This window comes from Somniosus microcephalus, chromosome 11 (assembly GCF_052327205.1).
Source record: "Somniosus microcephalus isolate GS21.2 chromosome 11, FLI_Smic_1.0, whole genome shotgun sequence".
In the NCBI taxonomy this organism is placed as follows: Eukaryota; Metazoa; Chordata; class Chondrichthyes; order Squaliformes; family Somniosidae; genus Somniosus; species Somniosus microcephalus.
Genome location: NC_140997.1, coordinates 108,733,061 through 108,756,551, shown reverse-complemented (window position 1 = coordinate 108,756,551; position 23,491 = coordinate 108,733,061). Strand labels below are relative to the sequence as shown.

Sequence of the window (23,491 nt, the reverse complement as noted above, 5' to 3'; positions counted from 1 at the left end):
CCTCGGCCACGATTGATCAGACCTGTGCTCTGCTGGAGTGCTCAGGGCTGATCGAGGCGGATCGCGGCTGCCATCGGCGATGAGGGCCCTCCTTTCCATGCAGAGCCTGCAGCGATGGCCCTTCCCTTTAAGGGAGGGAAGGAGCCTCCGTTCCCAGCAGCGCCGCCCTCAACATTGGGCAGTGCTGCACTGCTACCGCCCCTCTCGCCAGCTTTAGTGCTCCAAAGGAAGTGATAGCGCTTGACTTAGCTCCACTTCCTTCCTGGAGCACGAAACCCCAAGTCGGAGTCAGATTCACTTGCGTAGCACCCGGTGATACTTTTTCGCTACTGCATAAGTTACCGCCCCAAACGGGCGCGATTCAACTTCTCCCCCTAAGCTCCGTGTGAGTGTTAGGACCATAGACTGGCTGGGCATTCTTCAGGCGCATCCTGGTGTGTTGGGGGATTGGGCTCGTGACTGGCAAATGATGTTTAGTTTGGAAAATTGCAGTGTTATTCATGTGGGCAGGGCAAATGTTCAACATACATACACCCTTCAGAGAAAAGCATTAAAGTAGGTGGTGAAAGAAAGAACTAGGCGTTCTAGTGTATAGATATCGAAAGATTCATGAACACCTTGGTTAGGCCTCAGTTAGAATACTGTGTCCAGGTTTGGTCTCCTGACATGGTGGTTGAAATTGAGGCTTTGGAGAGAATGAAGAGGAGAGTCACTAGTTTAATTGACAGTTTGCAGCATCTTAGTTATCAAGATAGGCGAAAGAGCTGGGATGCTTGTGATGAAATATTTCCATTCATCACTGCCTGTGACTGAGATCGGTTTCAGTGTCATTTCCCTTCCCCCAGACCTCATTGTATTGTGTACTGGAATGTGCTCTATTGTATACTGGAATGTGCTGTGTGTAGGGCTCCGCCCATACCTGGCCCCATTTGTAAGCTAGCTTCAGTCTAGCCCCAATCTCCAGAAGGACGACATCTCTCTCGCTTACGTGTTTCGTTCTAAGTTAATAAAAGCCTTGTTTTGTTCTGCTACCTTCGAGTCTCGGAATTATTGAGGCACATCAATGCTACACTTTAGAGAACATAGACCAGATAGGTGTGATCTGATGGAGGGTTTATAAGATAATGAAGGAAACAGATTGTGTTCCACTTGACAGTTTGTTCCAATTAAATAGGTTATTGAGGACCAGGGGCACAAATTGAAGTTGTGTAAGGCCAGATCTCGGTTAGATGTCAGGAGGTGGTTCTTTTCCCAGAGAATAGTGGACCTCTGGAACAGGCTGCCGTCTTGTGCGGTGGACGTGGACTCGCTGAATTCAGCCCGAATGTGACCGAGTGTCACTATTAGTACAGGTGTACCAGGTGAAATAGCTATAGTAAGCTCTTGTTAATATAAAATATATTAACAAAATATTAAAGCTTGATTCTGCAGTGGTTGTAATGGCTATACAAGACTTGGAGTAGGAGACATTACCTCATTGACTGTCCTCGCGAAGAGATAAGAATTAAGGCTGCAGATAACTAATGAGCACTCGTTTAGAATGGCCAGAGTGTAATAAACAATCAAAGGCTGCACAACAAATGGCAGCAGCTAACCTCACCACGTGTCAACAGTTTACATACAGAACATGATGACATTCAGGACCCACATTTGTCCGACGTAATTAAACTTACAAAAGATACAACTCACTGGAGTTCCTGGAGAACGTCAATCAAGTCTTGCTGAGGCTAATGTAAGCAGTCAAGACAACACGCTTACGACCTCCTGAAAGAATGCCTGGTATGTGAGTTTTAGTACCTAGATCTCAGACACTGTATGTAAGGGGCTGTGTTTATTATCTGATTGACTTGATTTAATCAACATTATTAACCAGATGTTTGTGTTTCCAAGTCCTCTAACTTGTATTAGAGGTAAAGGATAGGAGTCAATATTCTAGAATACCTCCATATAAAGGCAATAGGGATATTTGACAACATATCCTATAATTTTCCGCATTAGGGCAATAAGGATTACATAGGATACACAGCCCAGAAACAGGCCATTTGGCCCAACCAGTCCATGCCGGCATTTATGCTCCACTCGAGTCTCCTCCCATCTTTCCTCATCTAAATCTATTAGCATAACCCTCTATTCCCTTCTCCCTCATATTCTTGTCTAGCCTCCCCTTAAATGCATCTATACTATTTGCTTCAACCACTCCCTGTGGTAGCGAGTTCCACATTCTCACCACTCTCTGGGTAAAAACAAGTTGTTGTTGTTGTAAAGAAGTTTCTTCTGAATTGGATTTCTTGTTGACTATCTTATATTGATGGCCTCTAGTTATGCTCTTCCCCACAAGTGGAAACACTCTCTCTGTATCCACCCTATCACAACCTTTCATAATTTTAAGGACCTCTATTAGGTTACCCCTCAGCCTTTTTTCAAGAGAAAAGGGACCCAGCCTGTTAATCCTTTCCTGATAGGTGTACCCTCGCAGTCCTGGTATCATCCTTGTAAATCTAATTAGCTTGAGGTGCTGTATTAGTTTGAGGGGCTGTATTATAACAGTGGCCCAGTAATTCCTCTCCCAACGCGTGAGTACGGATGGGGTACTCACGCGTGTGCCCGGAGGAATTGCCGGTTTTCAGCATGCACAGCGCATGCGGGGAAAACCGGCATTTCCTCTCCTCTGACCCAAGGGGTTAAGAGGCTGAACACGTGCAACTACACAGGCAGCACGTGCGACTTGGATTTCCTTTATTTTTTAGGGAGTTGCGCATGTGTAAAGGCCTCCGGTTTTTACGCATTGAAAAACCACACGTAAGTACTCAGTTTTACAGGTAAGTGGTCTATTAATACAATTTATAAAAAATTTTTCCACAGGTTTATTATTTTTAAAGAATTTACAGTAAGGAAAGTTTAGTTTTAGCCCCGATTTTTTATATAATAATTTTTTTCAAATTTTAAAATTATTGTTTAAAATAGTTTTTTAGTTATTTATGGTTCATTTAAGTAGTGCAATGTTTTTTTAAATTTTCTTTCGAGTTTAAGTAGTGTTTTGGGGCCAGGAGTTTTCATGAGTTTGACAGCTCTCACTATCAAACTCATGAGTGAACTTTTGCAACCTCCCATTGGTTGCCCTGTGCTCACGTGATCCCAGCCGGCTCATCGCACTAAGTACGCCGCTGGGTCACGCACGCACAGCGCGGCAGGACCTCAAGTGGGCCAGTGAGAAGAAATGCAATGCGGGCCAGGATTGAAATGTCAGCGCACCTGGTAAGTGCACATCGGGGGCTTGCACGCGCGGCAAGCTCCTGATCCTAATTTCAGGGCCAATATCTTACAACACCCCACAGACGGGCAATAGGGATGTCTGACAATATTCTTTATAAACACAATGGTCACCAGCGGGTCCTCGAACAGTTGGAGAGACTTCCAGCATGTGTGATACCCGCACACACAAAGCATCCAGGACCTCCCGCAATGCACATGAATCACAAATCAGAGGATTTCACAGTCCCCAGAGCAAACAAAACTGCTTTAATAAAATTGCACAAAATCTCAGTTGTTCAACCCCCGACGTGAAACTTCAAGCCAACAGCAGCTAAAGGCTCTGCTCCCATTGAGGGAGCTCTATACACCTGTTTTTTTTATTCGTTCAGGATGTGGGTGTCACTGGCATGGCCAGCATTTATTGCCCATCCCTAATTGCCCTTGAGAAGGTGGTGGTGAGCCACCTTCTTGAACCATTGCAGTCCGTGTAGTGAAGGTACTCCCACAGTGCTGTTAGGGAGGGAGTTCCAGAATTTTGACCTAACGACAATGAAGGAACGGCGATATAATTCCAAGTCAGGATGATGTGCGACTTGGAGGGGAACTTGGAGGTGGTGGTATTCCCATGCGCCTGCTGCCCTTGTCCTTCTAGGTGGAAGAGGTCACGGGTTTGGGAGGTGCTGCCGAAGAAGCCTTGGCGAGTTGCTGCAGTGCATCTTGTTGATGGTACACACAGCAGCCACGGTACACCGCCTCCCTCCCCCACGGTTTTGGGGTGCCAATCAAGTGGGCTGCTTTGTCCTGGATGGTGTCGAGTTTCTTGAGTGTTGTTGAAGCTGCACTCATCCAGGCAAGTGGAGAGTATTCCATCACATTCCTTACTTGTGCCCTAAGCTCTGGATTTCCCTCCCTAAACCTCTCTGCCTCTCTAACTCTCTTTCCTCCTTTAAGACACTCCTTAAAACCTAACACTTTGACCAAGCTTTTGGTCACCTGCCCTAATTTCTCCTTATGTGGCTCAGCGTCAATTTTTAAAATCTCATAATACTCCTGTGAAGCGCCTTGGGACGTTTTACTATGTTAAAGGCTCTATATAAATACAAGTTGTTGTATGATCGAGCTCTCAGTCGAGATGGAGAGTGAGGAAATTGAATCAGAGACTAAGGTCCAGAACTTAAATAAAGGGAATTACGAGAGTATGAGACGGGAATTGGGTAAGATTGATTGGGTGGTGTTTCTGGGGGGATTGACAGTGGATAGACAATGGCAAGCATTCAAAGATAGAATGGAAGAATTCCAGAACATGTTTATACCGGTTTGGCACAAAAATAAACCTAAAAAGGTGACTCAACCGTGGATAACGAGGGAAATTAATAGAATACGAAAGTAAACTTGCAGCAAACATAAAGACAGACTGCAAAAGCTTTTATCGGTATATCAGGAGGAAAAGACTGGTAAAATCCCAAGTCGGTCCCTTGCAGTCCGATTCGGGAGAATATATAATGGAGAATAAGGAAATGGCAGACCAATTAAACTCATACTTTGGTTCTGTATTCACAAAGGAGGACACAAATAACCTCCCAGGAATATCGGCAAACATAGGGACTAATGAGAGGGAGGAGCTGACAGAAATTAGTATCTCTAGGGATATGGTGCTGGGTAAGTTGAGGGGACTGAAGGCCGACAAATCCCCGGGGCCTGATAAACTACATCCTAGGGTACTTAAGGAGGTGGCCCTGGAGATAGCAGATGCTCTAAGGATCATCTTCCGGAACTCCATTGACTCGGGAACAGTACCCGTGGATTGGAGGGTAGCTAATGTTACCCCAATATTTAAAAAGGGGGGTAGAGAGAAAGCAGGGAATTATAGACCAGTAAGCCTTACATCGGTTGTGGGCAAAATGCTAGAGTCCATTATTAAGGATAAAATAGCGGAGCACTTGACAAATGGGGAAAGGATCGGACAGAGTCAACATGGATTTACAAAGGGTAAATCGTGTTTGACTAATCTGCTGGAAATTTTTGAGGAAGTAACTGGTAAAATAGATGGGGGAGAGCCAGTGGATGTGGTGTACCTTGACTTCCAGAAAGCCTTCGATAAGGTTCCACACAAAAGATTATCATGCAAAATTAAGGCTCATGGGATTGGGGGCAAAGTATTAACGTGGATAGAGAACTGGCTGGCGGATAGAAAACAGAGAGTTGGAATAAACGGCTCGTTTTCGGAGTGGCAGGCAGTGACCAGCGGGGTGCCGCAAGGATCTGTCCTGGGACCCCAGCTGTTCACAATATATATAAATGATCTGGATCAGGGAATTGGATGCAATATTTCCAAATTCGCTGACGACACTAAACTAGGAGGAGGGGTGGGCTCTGATGAGGATGTCAGGAGGCTACAGTGCGATTTGGACAGGTTGGGGGAATGGGCGGATACGTGGCAGATGCACTATAATGTGGATAAATGCGAGGTTATCCACTTTGGGGGTAAAAACAGGAGGGTAGATTATTATCTAAATGGCAATAGATTGGGAGATGGGGAAGTGCAGAGGGACCTGGGTGTTCTTGTGCACCAGTCACTGAAGGAGAGCATGCAGGTGCAACAGGCGATTAAGAAGGCAAATGGTATGTTGGCCTTCATATCAAGGGGGTTCGAGTATAGGAATAGGGATACCTTACTACAGCTGTACAAGGTGCTGGTGAGACCGCATCTGGAGTATTGTGTACAGTTTTGGTCGCCCCATCTGCGGAAGGATGTTCTTGCCATGGAAAGAGTGCAACGGCGATTCACCAGGCTGATACCTGGAATGGCGGGAATGACCTACGAAGAGAGATTAAATAGTTTGGGCTTGTACTCACTGGAGTTTAGAAGATTGAGAGGGGATCTCATCGAAACATATAAAATTATGGCAGGCCTGGACAGGCTGAATTCAGAGAGAATGTTTCCAATGGCCGGGGAGCACAGAACCAGGGGCCACAGTCTAAAAATAACGGGCAAATCATTTAAAACAGAGATGAGGAAGAATTTCTTCACTCAAAGAGTGGTGAGCCTGTGGAATTCCCTGCCACAGAGGGCTGCGAAGGCTAATTCAATAAATATTTTCAAGAGAGAATTGGATATATTTCTGAAGGCTAAGGGGATTAAGGGTTACGGAGAAAAGGCGGGGACGGGGTACTGAACTGGTAAGATCAGCTATGATCTCAGACGAAGATCAGCCATGATCTCATTGAATGGCGGAGCAGGCTCGAAGGGCCGAATGGCCTACTCCTGTTCCTATCTCTATGTTTCTATGTTTCTATGTTGTTGATAGTGGAAAGGCTTTGGGGAGTCTGGAGGTGAGACACTCGCCGCAGAATACCCAGCCTCTGTCCTGCTCTTGTTGCCACAATATTTATGTGGCTGGTCCAGTTAAGTTTCTGGTCAATGGTGACCCCCAGGATGTTGATGGTGGGGGATTCGGTGATGGTAATGCTGTTGAATGTCATGGGGCGGTGGTTGGACTCTCTCTTGTTGGAGATGTGCGGGTTAGGTTGATTGGCTATGATAAATTGACCCTTAGTGTTAGGGGGATTAAAAACGTGGGGTTACAGGGATAGGGTGGGATATGTGTTGGTGTAGGGGTTACGGGGATCGGGAGGGATATGTGTCGGTGCAGGCTCGATGGGCCGAAATGGCATCTATCTGCACTGTGGGGTTTCTGTGTGTTCTGTGTGATATTCATTGCCTGGCACTTGTGTGGCGTGAATGTTACCTGCCACAAGCTTTAATATTGTCCAGGTTTTGCTGCATGCGGGCATGGACGGCTTCATTATCTGGGGAGTTGCGAATGGAACTGAACACTGTGCAATCATAAGATTGTGGCGGAGCCACTAAAGGACTCAGATCGTTTGTATATAATTCCCTTTAACAACATGTTAGCTACAGCCTGAGTCTGTATCTTTATTTATACTGTTTACTTGTACAGAGCGTGATTACTTTAACAGCGCGGGTAAACGCGATGACGTCACGCCGAGTTCGCCATCAGGGACATCGTTGCGGATCAGACCCGTTATTATTACGTGGTCTCCGCCCTCGACAGCGCCACAGCCTCACGGATCTTCAGCCTACTTGGTAGTCCGCCTACTGATCGCAAGTATGACACGTTAAAGGCGCGGTTGCTACAGGTTTTCGGGCTCACGAAGTCGGTGCGCGCCCGCCGGCTGCTCGCTATGCCCGGCCTCGGGGACTCCAAGCCGTCCGAGCTCATGAGCCAAATGCTCACGGTTCCGAACCGGAATGCTTCCTCTTCAGGGAGCTATTCCTCAGCCAACTACTGGAGTAAGTTCAGGCTGCCCTAGCCAGGTCCGAAGTCACAGACTGCGCAGAGCTGGCTGCCAAAGCGGACAAGATTTTCGTGGTGACACAGCAGTACTGCGCTGCCACGAGGTGCCCATCCCCCACAGACGCTGCTCCAGCCCCTCAACCTGTGGGGTTGTGCTTCTACCACGCCCGTTTTGGCGCGAAAGCAAGATGCTGCCGCCCTCCCTGCAGCTTTTCGCTCAAAAAAAACCATCTACAGCAACCCTGGTGAAAGAGGACCAGGTCTAATGAGCGCCCCGCGGTTGCAATGGCCATCGGAAATTCGGGAAAGCTTCTCTTCATCACCGACTCCCTATCTGGTTGATGTTTCCTTTGCGACACCGGGGCGCAGTGTAGCATCCTACTTGCGTCAAATCTCGATATACAGGCTGGGGGGCCACGGCCCCTCCCTCGTGGCGGCTAATGGCGCAGACATTTGGACCTTCGGAAGGCGGTGGGTCCAGGTGTGTTTCCGCGGCCAGCGCTTCCACTGGGAATTCATCACGGCCAAAGTCTCGCAAGCCATCATCGGGGCTGATTTTTTGTGGGCCAATGGCCTCCTGGTCGATGTCAGGCACTGCCGGTTGATCAATGCGGCCACGTTCCACTCCATCTCGTGCCACCGCGGTAAAGCCGTGCCACGCACTGTCTCCTGTGCGTTCCCACCTCCAGATGACTTCACTCGCCTCCTCGGAGAGTTCCCAGATCTGACCAGGCCCAATTTCTCCTCCTCGGCCACGAAACATAGTGTAGAACATCACATCACCACTACTAGCCCCCCGGTTTACACAAGGGCCCGACGACTCGAACCCGGCAAGCTCGCGGCTGCGAAAGCGTTGTTTGACACGATGGAGCAGCTGGGGATAATTCGCCGGTCGAATAGTCCCCGGTCTTCGCCTCTCCACATTGTTCCGAAACCCAGCGGCAGATGGCGGCCATGTGGCGACTACCGACGCCTGAACGACGCCACTACTCCTGATCGGTACCCGATCCCGCATATTCAAGATTACTCGGCCCATTTGGCGGGAAATACTTTTTTTCAAAAGTCGACCTCGTCCGTGGTTACCACCAGGTCCCCGTGCACCTGCAAGACGTCCCGAAGACCGCAGTCATCACCCCATTCTGCCTGTTTGAATTTCTACGGATGCCGTTTGGCTTGAAGAACACTGCACAGGCTTTCCAGCGCTTGATGGACTCCATGCTCCGGGACCTAAAATTCCTCTTCGTCTACCTCGACAACATCCTCATCGCCAGCCCTAGCAAAGAGGAGCACTTCTGCCATTTGCACACCCTCTTTACACGCCTCAGTCAACACGGTTTGATTATCAACCCGGCCAAGTGCCAGTTCGGCCTGCAGCGGATTGATTTCTTGGGCCACCGCATCACATCAGATGACGCAATTCCCTTACAGACGAAGGTCGAGGCAGTTACATCTTTCCCGCACCCGCAGACCATCAAGGCCCTACAAGAGTTCCTCGGGATGGTCAATTTTTATCACCGGTTCGTCCCTAAGGCGGCCCTGCTTATGCAGCCCTTCTACGAGGCCCACAAGGCCAAATCCGGTAAGGATCCGATCAGCTGGACGGCCGAGATGGACCGGGCATTCATCGACACCAAAGGCGCCTTGGCCAACGCAACCATGCTGGCGCACCCGCTTCCAGGTGCCACCATCGCCCTTACCACCGACGCGTCGGACTACGCAATTGGCGCAGTGCAGGAACCGTGGGTGAATGGGACGTGGCAACCGCTGGCGTTTTTCAGCCGTCAACTACGGTGAAATGAAAGAAAGTACAGCACTTTCGACCGGGAGTTGCTGGCCCTTTTTCTAGCCATCCGCCATTTCCGGTTCTTACTAGAGGGACATCCGTTCACGGCTTTTGTAGACCTCAAGCCACTAACGTTCGCTATGGCCAAGACCGCCGAACTGTGGTCAGCTCGGCAACAACGTCACCTGACGTTCATTTCAGAATTCACCATGGACATTCAACATTTGTCCGGTAAAGACAACCTGGTGGCGGATTGCCTCTCCCACGTGCCTGTTCACGCAGTCCAACTCGGAATCGACTATGCACTAATGGCTGCGGATCAAGCCTCGGACCCAGAGGTCCAATCATACAGAACCAGCCCCTCTAGCTTCCAAGCTGCCGACGTCAAATTCCATGCCGCCGGCACCACGCTACTTTGCGACGTCTCCATATCGTACCAGTCGCCTGGCGCTGAAAAGTGTTCGACGCCATACACGGGTTGTCACACCCTGGCATGAAGGCCTCGCAAAGGCTGATGTCATCAAAATTTGTCTGGAGGGGTATGCACATGGATGTCCACGACTGGGCCAACACCTGCGTGGTCTGCCAAAAGGCCAAGGTACAGCGTCATGTAAAAGCTCCATTGGCCACTTTCGCTCTTCCGGAGCGTCGGTTCGGCCACGTGAATGTGGACCTCGTGGGGCCTTTTTCACCTTCTCAAGGTTTTACACACATCCTCACAATGGTAGACCGCACCACTAGATGGCCAGAGGCAGTTCCTTTGGTTTCCACCACTTCGGCAGACGTAGCCAGAGCTTTCATCTCCTCTTGGGTTGCTCGTTTCGGGGTACCGGCGGACATCTCTTCCGATCATGGACCGCAGTTTTCCTCTGAGCTCTGGAACGCTGTGGCTCAGGGGCTCGGCACCAAACTACATTGCACCACCACCTATCATCCACAGGTGAACAGCCTGTGCGAGCGATTCCACAGGTCGTTCAAAGCCGCTCTGCGGGCCAGTCTTCAAGGCGCGGGATGGGTGGACAAACTTCCATGGGTCCTTTTAGGTCTTCGTACAGCACCCAAAGAAGATTTGCAATCATCCTCGGCGGAACTCGTATATGGCCAGCCACTACGAGTACCAAGGGATTTCCTCCCGTCTCCAACAGAGCCATGGTCCGCATCCCAGCAACTCGTCAGCCACTAGGAGGCAGCCAGATGTTTCGCTCCAGTGCCTACGTCGCATCACGGCTTACAGAGCTCCCATGTCCCAGCTGAGCTGAAGAGTGCCGAGTAAGTGTTTATCCGCCACGACACTCACCGGGATCCGCTCAAGCCCCCTTACACTGGTCCCTTCCACGTCATAGAGCCGGGAGACAAAACCTTTTCGGTCGATATCGGAGGTAAACCGGACCACATTTCGGACCGCCCAGTCGAGATCGCTCAACCGCCAAAACGTGGCCGACCACCCACAGTCGCTGTGCCAGATCCACCACAAACGCCCGCCAGCTCGACCACTGTCCATCAGCTTCCACTTCAGGGTTACAGAAGTCGCTCGGACAGGCTCGTCAGGCCTCCTCGCCGTCTCACTTTTGCTGTTAAAGACAATTCTGGGTGGACGCATGTGGCGGAGCCACTAAAGGACTCAGATCATTTGTATATAATTCCCTTTAACAACATGTTAGCTACAGCCTGAGTCTGTATCTTTATTTATACTGTTTACTTGTACAGAGCGTGATTACTTTAACAGCGCAGGTAAACGCGATGACGTCACGCCGTTCATCATGTGATCCCCCACTGGCGGGAAGAACGTGATGACGTCATGACGTCAACCACGGGACCGCCCGAGCAGTCCAAGTGGAGCCTCCGAACTGAGCAGACCAACACTCGATGTTCTCCTGTAGTTACTTGTTTAAACCTGTTAGTTTCCATTAAACTTCGTTTTGTTTGATCGCCTGAGTGGACCTCAGTCTTTGGATAGGAACTAGACATTCCTACAAGATCATAGAATGGATACAGCACAGAAAAAGGCCATTCGGCCCGTCGAGCCCGTGTCGACTCTCTGCAAGAGCTCTTCAGCTAGTCCCACTCCCCTGCTCTTTCCCCGTAGCCCTGCAAATTTCTTTCCTTCATATATTTATCCAACTCCCTTTTGAAAGTCGTGATTGAAACTGCCTCCACCACCCTTTCAGGCAGGGCAATCCAGATCTTAAACACTCGCTGCGTAAAAAAGTTTTTCTTACATCAGCGAACATCCCCATTTCTGAACTTATGTTGGAGGGAAGGTCATTGATGAAGCAGCTGAAGATGGTTGTGCCTAGGGCACTGCCCTGAGGAACTCCTGCAGCATTGTCCTGGGCTGAGATGATTGACCTCCAACAACCGCAACCATCTTCCTTTGTGCTAGGTATGACTCCAGCCAGTGGAGAGTTTTCCCGCTGATTCCCATTGACTTCAGTTTTACTAGGGCTCCTTGATGCCACATTCGGTCAAATGCTGCCTTGATGTCAAGGGCAGTCACTCTCACCTCACCTCTGGAATTCAGCTCTTTTGTCCATGTTTGGACCAAGGCTGTAACGGGGTCTGGGGACAACTGGTTCTGGCAGAACCCAAACTGAGCATCAGTGAGCAGATTATTGGTGAGTAAGTGCCGCTTGATAGCACTGTCGATGACACCTTCCATCACTTTGCTGATGATTGAGAGTAGACTGATGGGGCGGTAATTCACCGGATTGGATTTGTTCTGCTTTTTGTGGACAGGACATACCTGGGCAGTTTTCTACATTGTTGGGTAGATGCCAGTGTTGTAGCTGTACTGGAATAGCTTGGCTAGAGGCACGGCTAGTTCTGGAGCACAAGTCTTCAGCTCAGCTGTTTCTTGATATCACGTGGAGTGAATCGAATTGGCTGAAGACTGGCTTCTGTGATGGTGGGGATGTCAGGAGGAGGCCAAGGTGGATCATCCACTCGGCACTTCTGGCTGAAGATGGTTCCAAACACTTCAGCCATGTCCTTTGCACCCTCGGTGTGGAGATGCCGGTGTTGGACTGGGGTGGACAAATGTAAGAAGTCCAACACCAGGTTATAGTCCAACAAGCTTTCGGAGCGCTGCTCCTTCATCAGGTGAAGTGGAGAGGTGCATAAAGACACAGCTTATATAGTCAGAGAATAATGCCAGATGATTACAGGTAATCTTTCTAACTGCCATTTATCACACCTCGGCAGAGAGATAATCACAGCAATCAAAGGTGTGAATGGTGTCCAAACAGGTCAGTCAGGAAAACATTACATCAAAGAACAATGAGGTGGGGTCACAAGGGGTCAAATGTTGCAGATGCTGGGGTCTGTATGAAAAACAAATAACAGATAAAAAAACATTTTTTTTGCTGGAAATCACAGCAGGTCCAGCCGCATCTTTGTAGAGAGAACAAGCCAATGACGACTCGAGTCTGGATGACCCTATGCCAGGTGGGATTACATGTAACGTGACATGAACCCAAATCCCGGTTGAGGCCGTCCTCATGAGTGCGGAACTTGGCTATCAGTTTCTGCTCTACGATTTTGCGTTGTCGTGTGTCTCGAAGGCCACCTTGGAGAATGCTTACCCGAAGATCAGAGGCTGAATGTCCTTGACTGCTGAAGTGTTCCCCAACTGGGAGGGAACACTCCTGCCTGGCGATTGTTGTGCGGTGTCCGTTCATCCGTTGTCACAGTGTCTGCATGGTCTCGCCGATGTACCATGCTCCAGGGCATCCTTTCCTGCAACGTATGAGGTAGACAACGTTGGCCGAGTCACATGAGTATGTACCGTGTACCTGGTGGGTGGTGTCCTCACGTGTGATGATGGTATCTGTGTTGATGATCTGGCATGTCTTGCAGAGGTTGCCGTGGCAGGGTTGTGTGGTGTCGTGGTCGCTGTTCTCCTGAAAGCTGGGTAATTTGCTGCGAACGATGGTCTGTTTGAGGTTAGGCGGCTGTTTGAAGGCGAGTAGTGGAGGTGTGGGGATGGCCTTAGCGAGGTGTTCGTCGTCATCGATGACATGTTGAAGGCTGCGAAGAACATGGCGTAGTTTCTCCGCTCCGGGGAAGTACTGGACGACGAAGGGTACTCTGTTGGTTGTGTCCCGTGTTTGTCTTCTGAGGAGGTCTATGCAATTTTTTGCCGTGGCCCGTCAGAACTGTCGATCGACGAGTCAAGTGTCATATCCCGTTCTTACAAGGGCGCCTTTCAGCGTCTGTAGGTGTCCATCGCGTTCCTCCTCGTCTGAGCAGATCCTGTGTGTTCACAGGGCTTGTCCATAGCGGATGGCTTCTTTAACATGGTTAGGGTGGAAGCTGGAGAAGTGGAGCATCCTGAGGTTGTCCATGGGCTTGCGGTAGAGTGAAGTGCTGAGGTGTCCATCTTTGATGGAGTGTGATTTCAAATAAAACTGTTGGACTATAACCTGGTGTTGTGTGACTCTTTGCACTCTCGTGCTGGGCTCTGCCGTCATTGAGGATGGGGATGTTCATGGAGCCTCCTCCTCCCTGTTTAATTGTCCACCACCATTCACGATTGGATGTGGCAGGACTGCAGAGCTTTGATCTGATCCGTTGGTTGTGGGATCGCTTAGCTGTGTCTATAGCATGCTGCTTCTGCTGTTTAGCATGCATGTAGTCCTGTGTTGCAGCTTCCTCAGGTTGGCACCTCATTTTTAGGTACGCCTGGTGCTGCTCCTGGCATACTCTTCTGCATTCCTCATCGAACTAGGGTTGCTCCCCTAGCTTGATGGTAATGCTAGAGTGAGGGATATGCCAGGCCAAAAGGTTACAGATTGTGGTGGAATACAATTTTGCTGCTGCTAATGGCCCACAGCGCCTCATGGATGCCCAGTTTTGAGCTGCTAGATCTGTTCTGAATCCATCCCATTTAGCATGGTGGTAGTGCTACACAACATGATGGAGGGTGTCCTCAGTGTGAAGGTCTTTGTCTCCACAAGGACTGTGCGGTGGTCACTGCCACCAATACTGTCATGGACAGATACATCTGTGACAGGAAGATTGTTGAGGACGAGGTCAAGTAGGTTTTTCCTTCGTGTCGGTTCTCTCACCTCCTGCCGCAGGCCCAGTCCGGCAGCTATGTCCTTCAGGACTCGGCCAGCTCAGCCAGTAGTGCTGCTACTGAGCCACTCTTGGTGATGGACATTGAAGTCCCCCACCCAGAGTATATCCTTTGCCCTTGCTACTCTCAGTGCTTCTTCAGTGGGACAGGACATACCCAGGGATGGTGATGGAGGAGTTTGGGACATTGGTTGAAAGGTATGATTCTGTGAGTATGACTATGTCAGGCTGTTGCTTTTCTAGTCTGTGGAACAGCTCTCCCAATTTTGACACAACTCCCCAGATGTTAGTGAGGAGGACTTGACAGGGTCGACTGGGCTGGGTGTGCCGTTGCCATGTCCATTGCCGAGGTCGATGCCGGGTGGTCCGTCCGGTTTCATTCTCATTATTGTATTTTGTAGTGGTTTGTTACAACATAGTGACTTGCTAGGCCATTTCAGAGGGCAGTTATGAGTCAACCACATTGCTGTGGGTCTGGAATCACATATAGGGTAAGGACGGCAGATTTCCTTCCCTAAAGGACATTAGTGAACCAGATGGGTTTTTACAACTATCCGATAGTTTCATGGTCACCATTACTGATACTAGCTTTTTTTAATTCCAGATTTATTTAATTAAACTTAAATTCCCCAGCTGCCGTGGTGGGATTTGGACTCACGTCTCTGGTTCATTAGTCCAGGCCTCTGGATTACTAGCCCAGTATCATTACCACTATGCTACTGTTATCTGCTGCAATGTGTTGTCAACAACAGCAATTTGCATTTATATAGCGTCTTTAATGTCAAAAAACATCCCAAGGTACTTCACAAGAGTGTTATTATACAACAATTAACACCGAGCCAAAAAGGAGACATTAAGACAGGTGACCAAAAGCTTGTTCAAAAAGGTAGGTTTTAAGTAGCTTCTTAAAGGAGAGAGAGTTAGAGAGGTGGAGAGGTTTACTGAGGAAATTCCAGAACTTCGGGCCTTAGCAGCTGAAGGCACGGCCAACAATGGTGGAGTAAAGGTAGTTAGGGATGCACAAGAGGTCAGGATTGGAAAAGCACAGATCTCGGAGGGTTGTAAGGCTGGAGGAGGTTACAGAGATAGGGAGGGGCGAGGCCCGGGAAGGATTTGAACACGAGGATAATTTTTTTTTTTAAATCAAGCTGTTGCCAGACCAAGAGCCAATGTAGGTCAGCAAGCAGAGGGGTGATGGGTGAACAAGACTTGGTGTGAGTTAGGACACTGGCAGCAGAGTTTCGGATGAGTTGAAGTTCATGGGGGGTGGAGGTTGGGAGGCCAGCCAGGAGTGTGTTGGAATAGTCGAGTCTGAAGGTGATAAAGGCATGGATGAGGGTTTCAGCAGCAGATGAGCTGAGGCAGCGGCAGAGACAGGCGATATTGCAGAGGTGGAAGTAGGCGGTCTTGGTGAGAGAGAGGATATGGGGTTCGAGGCTCAGCTCAGGGTCAAAAAGGAAGCCAAGCTTGCGAACAGTTTGGTTCAGCCACAGACAGTGGCCAAGGAGAAGGATGGAATTGGTGGCTTGGGAAAAGAATGTGTGGCGGGGACTAAAGATAATGGCTTCGGTCTTCCCAATAGTAAGTGGAGGAAACTTCTGCTCTTCCAATACTGGATGTTGGAGGAGCAGCGTGACAAATCAGAGGCAGTGGAGCGGTTGAGGGAGGGATCGAGAGAGGTGGTGGTGAGGTAGAGCTGGGTATAATCATCGGACATGTGGAAACTGACACTGTGTTTACGGATGATATTGCTGAGGGGCAGCGGGTAGATGAAATATGAGGGGGCTGAGGATAGATCCTTGGGGGACTCCAGTCGTAACGGTGAGGCAGCACGATCAGAATGTCACATAAAGAGCACTCGTATTATAATCGCTTGGAATGGGATTCATGCTGCAGTAGAACGTGCCTGTACCTACTCAAATTTGCTGAGTTACAGTACAAGGTGTGAAGGGATCTACCCGCTGCCCCTCAGCAATATCATCCGAAAATACAGTGTCAGTTTCCACATGTCTGATGATGATACCCAGCTCTACCTCACCACCACCTCTCTCGATCCCTCCCTCAACCGCTCCGCTGCCTCTGATTGGTCACGCTGCTCCTCCAACATCCAGTGAAGGGTGGGCATAGAGGGGTGAAGGGAGGGAGTAGAGGGGGTGAAGAGAGAGAGTAGAGGGGTGAAGGGAGGGAGTAGAGGGGGTGAAGAGAGAGAGTAGAGGGGTGAAGGGAGGGCGTAGTGGGGGTGAAGGGAGGGAGTAGAGTGGGTGAAGGGAGAGATTAAAGGGGGTGAAGGGAGAGAGTGGAGGGGGTGAAGGGAGAGAATAGAGGGGGTGAAGGGAGAGAGTAGAGGGAGTGAAGGGAGGGCGTAGAGGGGTGAAGGGAGGGCGTAGAGGAGGTGAAGGGAGGGCGTAGAGGGGGTGAAGGGAGGGAGTGGAGGGGGTGAAGGGAGGGCGTAGAGGGGGTGAAGGGAGGGCGTAGAGGGGGTGAAGGGAGGGAGTGGAGGGGGTGAAGGGAGGGCGTAGAGGGGTGAAGCGAGGGCGTAGAGGGGGTGAAGGGAGGGCGTAGAGGGGGTTAAGGGAGAGAGTGGAGGGGGTGAAGGGAGGGCGTAGAGGGGTGAAGCGAGGGCGTAGAGGGGGTGAAGGGAGGGAGTAGAGGGGGCGAAGGGAGAGAGTAGAGGGGGTGAAGGGAGAGAGTAGAGGGGGTGAAGGGAGGGCGTAGAGGGGGTGAAGGGAGAGAGTAGAGTGGGTGAAGGGAGAGATTAAAGGGGGTGAAGGGAGACAGTAGAGGGGGTGAAGGGAGCGAGTAGAGGGGGTGAAGGGAGAGAGTAGAGGGGGTGAAGGGAGGGAGTAGAGGGGGTGAAGGGAGAGATTAAAGGGGGTGAAGGGAGAGAGTAGAGGGGGTGAAGGGAGAGATTCAAGGGGGTGAAGGGAGAGAGTAGAGGGGGTGAAGGGAGGGAGTAGAGGGGGTGAAGGGAGAGATTAAAGGGGGTGAAGGGAGAGAGTAGAGGGGGTGAAGGGAGAGATTAAAGGGGGTGAAGGGAGAGATTAAAGGGGGTGAAGGGAGAGAGTAGAGGGGGTGAAGGGAGAGAGTAGAGGGGGTGATGGGAGAGAGTAGAGGGAGTGAAGGGAGGGCGTAGAGGGGTAAAGAGAGAGAGTAGAGGGGGTGAAGGGAGGGAGTAGAGGGGGTGAAGGGAGAGAGTAGAGATGGTGAAGGGAGAGAGTAGAGGGGGTGAAGGAAGAGAGTAGAGGGAGTGAAGGGAGGGCGTAGAGGGGTAAAGAGAGAGAGTAGAGGGAGTGAAGGGAGGGAGTAGAGGGGGTGAAGGGAGAGAGTAGAAGGGGGGAAGCGAGAGAGTAGAGATGGTGAAGGGAGAGAGTAGAGGGGGTGAAGGGAGAGAGTAGAGGAGGTGAAGGGAGAGAGTAGAGGGGTGAAGGGAGAGAGTAGAGGGGGTGAAGGGAGGGAGGCCAGGGGGTGAAGGGAGAGAGTAGAGGGGGTGAAGGGAGAGAGTAGAGGGGGTGAAGGGAGAGAGTAGAGTGAGTGAAGGGAGGGCGTAGAGGGGTGAAGGGAGGGCGTAGAGGGGGTGAAGGGAGGGAGTGCAGGGGGTGAAGGGAGAGATTAAAGGTGGTGAAGGGAGAGAGTAGAGGGGGTGAAGGGAGAGAGTAGAGGGGGTGAAGGGAGGGAGTAGAAGAGGTGAAGGGAGAGAGTAGAGAGTTTGAAGGGTGAGAGTAGAGGGGGTGAAGGGAGAGCGTAGAGGGGGTGAAGGGAGAGAGTAGAGGGGGTGAAGGGAGAGAGTAGAGGGGGTGAAGTGAGGGAGTAGAGGGGGTGAAGGGAGAGAGTAGAGGGGGTGAAGGGAGGGCGTAGAGGGGGTGAAGGGAGGGAGTAGAGGGGGTGAAGGGAGAGTGTAGAGGGGTGAAGAGAGAGAGTAGAGAGGTTGAAGGGTGAGAGTGAAGGGAGAGCGTAGAGGGGGTGAAGGGAGAGAGTAGAGGGGGTGAAGTGAGGGAGTAGAGGGGGTGAAGGGAGAGAGTAGAGGGGGTGAAGGGAGGGCGTAGAGGGGGTGAAGGGAGGGAGTAGAGGGGGTGAAGGGAGAGTGTAGAGGGGTGAAGAGAGAGAGTAGAGGAGGTGAAGGGAGAGAGTAGAGGGGGTGAAGGGAGGGAGTAGAGGGGGTGAAGGGAGAGAGTAGAGGGTGGTGAAGGGAGAGAGTAGAGGGGGTGAAGGGAGGGAGTAGAGGGGGTGAAGGGAGAGAGTAGAGGGGGTGAAGGGAGAGAGTGGAGGGGGTGAAGGGCGAGAGTAGAGGGGTGAAGGGAGAGAGTAGAGGGGGTGAAGGGAGGGAGTAGAGGGGGTGAAGGGAGGGAGTAGAGGCGGTGAAGGGAGAGAGTAGAGGGGGTGAAGGGAGAGATTAAAGGGGGAGAAGGGAGAGATTAAAGGGGGAGAAGGGAGGGAGTAGAGGGGGTGAAGGGAGAGAGTAGAGTGGGTGAAGGTAGAGAGTGGAGGGGGTGCAGGGCGAGAGTAGAGGGGTGAAGGAAGAGAGTAGAGGGGGTGAAGGGAGAGAGTAGATGGGGTGAAGGGAGAGAGTAGAAAGGGTGAAGGGAGGGAGTAGAGGGGGTGAAGGGAGAGAGTAGAGGGGGTGAAGGGAGAGAGTAGAGAGGGTGAAGGGAGAGAGTAGAGGGGGTGAAGGGAGAGAGTAGAGGGGGTGAAGGGGGGGAGTAGAGGGGTGAAGGGAGGGAGTAGCGGGGGTGAAGGGAGAGAGTAGAGGGCGGGAAGGGAGAGAGTAGAGGAGGTGAAGGGAGGGAGTAGAAGGGGTGAAGGGAGAGATTAGAGGGGGTGAAGGGAGGGAGTAGAAGGGGTGAAGGGAGAGAGTAGAGGAGGTGAAGGGAGGGAGTAGAAGGGGTGAAGGGAGGGAGTAGCGGGGGTGAAGGGAGAGAGTAGAGGCGGTGAAGGGAGAGAGTGGAAGGGGTGAAGGGAGAGAGTAGAGGAGGTGAAGGGAGAGATTAGAGGAGGTGAAGGGAGGGAGTAGAGGGGGTGAAGGGAGAGAGTAGAGGGGATGAAGGGAGAGAGTAGAGGGGGTGAAGGGAGAGAGTAGAGGGGGTGAAGGGAGAGAGTAGAGGGGGTGAAGGGAGGGAGAAGAGGGGAGATGGGAGAGAGTAGAGGGGGTGAAGGGAGGGAGAAGAGGGGGTGAAGGGAGCGAGTAGAAGGGTTGAAGGGAGGGACTAGAAGGTGTGAAGGGAGGGAGTAGAGGGGGTGAAGGGAGAGAGTAGAAGGGGTGAAGGGAGGGAGTAGAGGGGTTGAAGGATGAGAGTAGAGGGAGTGAAGGGTGAGAGTAGAGGGAGTGAAGGGAGAGAGTAGAGGGGGTGAAGGGAGAGAGTAGAGGGGGTGAAGGGAGGCCGTAGAGGGGGTGAAGGGAGGGAGCAGAGGGGGTGAAGGGGGAGAGTAGAGGGGGTGAAGGGAGAGAGTAGAAGGGGTGAAGGGAGGGAGTAGAGGGGTTGAAGGGTGAGAGTAGAGGGAGTGAAGGGTGAGAGTAGAGGGAGTGAAGGGTGAGAGTAGAGGGAGTGAAGGGAGAGAGTAGAGGGGGTGAAGGGAGAGAGTAGAGGGGGTGAAGGGAGGACGTAGAGGGGGTGAAGGGAGGGAGCAGAGGGGGTGAAGGGAGAGAGTAGAGGGGTGAAGGGAGAGAGTAGAGGGGTGAAGGGTGGGAGTAGAGGGGGTGAAGGGAGAGAGTAGAGGGGGTGAAGGGAGAGAGTAGAGGGGGTGAAGGGAGGGAGTAAAGGAGGTGAAGGGAGGGAGTAGAGGGGTTGAAGGGTGAGAGTAGAGGGAGTGAAGGGAGAGAGTAGAGGGGGTGAAGGGAGAGAGTAGAGGGGGTGAAGGGAGGCCGTAGAGGGGGTGAAGGGAGGGAGCAGAGGGGGTGAAGGGAGAGAGTAGAGGGGGTGAAGGGAGAGAGTAGAGGGGGTGAAGGGAGGCCGTAGAGGGGGTGAAGGGAGGGAGCAGAGGGGGTGAAGGGAGAGAGTAGAGTGGGTGAAGGGTGGGAGTAGAGGGGGTGAAGGGAGAGAGTACAGGGGGTGAAGGGAGGGAGTAAAGGAGGTGAAGGGAGGGAGTAGAGGGGGTGAAGGGATGGAGTAGAGCGGGTGAAGGGAGAGAGTAGAGGGGGTGAAGGGAGAGAGTAGAGGGGGTGAAGGGAGCGAGTAGAGGGGGTGAAGGGAGGGAGTAGAGGGGGTGAAGGGAGCGAGTGGAAGGGGTGAAGGGAGGGAGTAGAAGGTGTGAAGGGAGGGAGTAGAGGGGGTGAAGGTAGAGAGTAGAGGGGGTGAAGGGAACGAGTAGAAGGGGTGAAGGGAGGGACTAGAAGGTGCGAAGGGAGGGAGTAGAGGGGGTGAAGGGAACGAGTAGAAGGGGTGAAGGGAGGGACTAGAAGGTGTGAAGGGAGGGAGTAGAGGGGGTGAAGGGAGAGAGTAGAAGGGGTGAAGGGAGGGAGTAGAAGGTGTGAAGGAAGGGAGTAGAGGGGGTGAAGGGAGAGAGTAGAGGGGGTGAAGGGAGGGAGTAGAGGGGGTGAAGGGAGCGAGTAGAAGGGTTGAAGAGGGGGACTAGAAGGTGTGAAGGGAGGGAGTAGAGGGTGTGAAGGGAGAGAGTAGAAGGGGTGAAGGGAGGGAGTAGAGTGGTTGAAGGGTGAGAGTAGAGGGAGTGAAGGGAGAGAGTAGAGGGGGTGAAGGGAGAGAGTCGAGGGGGTGAAGGGAGGCCGTAGAGGGGGTGAAGGGAGGGAGCAGAGGGGGTGAAGGGAGAGAGTAGAGGGGGTGAAGGGAGAGTGTAGAGGGTGTGAAGGGAGAGAGTAGAGGGGTGAAGAGAGAGAGTAGAGGATGTTAAGGGAGAGAATAGAGGGGGTGAAGGATGGGAGTAGAGGGGGTGAAGGGAGAGAGTACAGAGGGTGAAGGGAGGGAGTAAAGGAGGTGAAGGGAGGGAGTAGAGGGGGTGAAGGGATGGAGTAGAGCGGGTGAAGGGAGAGAGTAGAGGGGGTGAAGGGAGAGAGTAGAGGGGGTGAAGGGAGCGAGTAGAGGGGGTGAAGGGAGGGAGTAGAGGGGGTGAAGGGAGCGAGTGGAAGGGGTGAAGGGAGGGAGTAGAAGGTGTGAAGGGAGGGAGTAGAGGGGGTGAAGGTAGAGAGTAGAGGGGGTGAAGGGAACGAGTAGAAGGGGTGAAGGGAGGGACTAGAAGGTGCGAAGGGAGGGAGTAGAGGGGGTGAAGGGAACGAGTAGAAGGGGTGAAGGGAGGGACTAGAAGGTGTGAAGGGAGGGAGTAGAGGGGGTGAAGGGAGAGAGTAGAAGGGGTGAAGGGAGGGAGTAGAAGGTGTGAAGGAAGGGAGTAGAGGGGGTGAAGGGAGAGAGTAGAGGGGGTGAAGGGAGGGAGTAGAGGGGGTGAAGGGAGCGAGTAGAAGGGTTGAAGGGAGGGACTAGAAGGTGTGAAGGGAGGGAGTAGAGGGTGTGAAGGGAGAGAATAGAAGGGGTGAAGGGAGGGAGTAGAGTGGTTGAAGGGTGAGATTAGAGGGAGTGAATGGAGAGAGTAGAGGGGGTGAAGGGAGAGAGTAGAGGGGGTGAAGGGAGGCCGTAGAGGGGGTGAAGGGAGGGAGCAGAGGGGGTGAAGGGAGAGAGTAGAGGGGGTGAAGGGAGAGTGTAGAGGGTGTGAAGGGAGAGAGTAGAGGGGTGAAGAGAGAGAGTAGAGGATGTGAAGGGAGAGAATAGAGGGGGTGAATGGAGAGAGTAGAGGGGTGAAGGGAGAGAGTAGAGGGGGAGAAGGGAGAGAGTAGAAGGGGTGAATGGAGAGAGTAGAGGGGGTGAAGGGAGAGAGTAGAGGAGGTGAAGGGAGAGAGTAGAGGGGTGAAGGGAGAGAGTAGAGGGGGTGAAGGGAGGGAGGCCAGGGGGTGAAGGGAGAGAGTAGAGGGGGTGAAGGGAGAGAGTAGAGGGGGTGAAGGGAGAGAGTAGAGTGAGTGAAGGGAGGGCGTAGAGGGGTGAAGGGAGGGCGTAGAGGGGGTGAAGGGAGGGAGTGCAGGGGGTGAAGGGAGAGATTAAGGTGAAGGGAGAGAGTAGAGGGGTGAAGGGAGAGTAGAGGGGGTGAAGGGAGGGAGTAGAAGAGGTGAAGGGAGAGAGTAGAGAGTTTGAAGGGTGAGAGTAGAGGGGGTGAAGGGAGAGCGTAGAGGGAGTGAAGGGAGAGTAGAGGGGGTGAAGGGAGAGAGTAGAGGGGGTGAAGGTGAGAGTAGAGGGGGTGAAGGGAGTGAGTAGAGGGGGTGAAGGGTGGGAGTAGAGGGGGTGATGGTGTGGGGTTGAGGGGGTGGTGAGTGGGGGTGTGTGTGGTGAGGGTGTTGGGTTGGGTGTGTTGTGGGTGTTGGGGAGTGTGTGTGTGGGGGTGAGGGTGGTGTGGGGGGTTGGGTGGTGTGTTGGGGTGTTGGTGGGGTTGGGGTGGTGGGTGTGGGGGGGTGTTGGGTGGTGGTTGGGGGTTGTGTGTGGTGTGGTGGTTGGGTGTGTGTTGTGGGGGTGTTGGTGGGTGGTGTGGGGGGTTGGGTGTGTGGTGTGGGGTGTGGGGTGTGTGGTTGGGGGGGTTGGGTGTGTGTGGGGGTTGGGTTGTGTGGGTGTTGGGTGTGGTGTGTGGGGGTGGGGGGTTGGGTTGGGGTGTGGGGGTTGGGTGTGTGGTTGGGGGGTTGGGTGTGTGGTGGGGGGGTTGGGTGTGTGGTTGGGGGTGGTGGTGTGGTGTGGGGGTTGGTGTGTGGTTGGGGGTGTTGGGTGTGTGGTTGGGGGGTTGTTGGGGTGGGTGTGTTGGGGGGGTTGGTGTTGGGGGGTTGGGTGTTGGGTGGGGGAGGAGTTGGTTGGGGGGTGTTGTGGTTGGGGGTTGGTGTGTGTTGGGGGTTGGGTGTGTGTGGGGGGGTGGGTGTGTGGGGTTGGTTGTGTGTGTGGGGGGTTGGGTGTGTGTTGGGGGGTTGGGGGGGTGTTGGTGGGGTGTTGGGTGGTGTGAGGGGGGTTGAGAGAGATTATTATTATTAGTGGTGTGTTTTGGGTGTTGGGGGATAAGAAAGGAGTAGTAGAGAGGATAAAGAGGAGTA

The 23,491-nt window shown here is 52.3% G+C and overlaps 2 protein-coding genes across 2 annotated transcripts in view; one reads left to right on the top strand and one right to left on the bottom strand.

Annotated features, from left to right (window-relative positions):
• Positions 1 to 23,491, bottom strand: part of LOC147110818 (FYVE, RhoGEF and PH domain-containing protein 5-like) — a 1,561,072-nt gene that overhangs the window by 9,003 nt on the left and 1,528,578 nt on the right. The window lies entirely within an intron of this gene.
• LOC147110820 (nuclear receptor subfamily 2 group C member 2-like) overlaps positions 9,114 to 23,491 on the top strand; it is a 136,058-nt gene continuing 121,680 nt past the window's right edge. The window contains exon 1 of the mRNA XM_086002215.1: positions 9,114 to 9,150. Coding sequence (XP_085858341.1) covers positions 9,114 to 9,150 — 37 coding nt within the window. The remainder of the gene's footprint in view (positions 9,151 to 23,491) is intronic.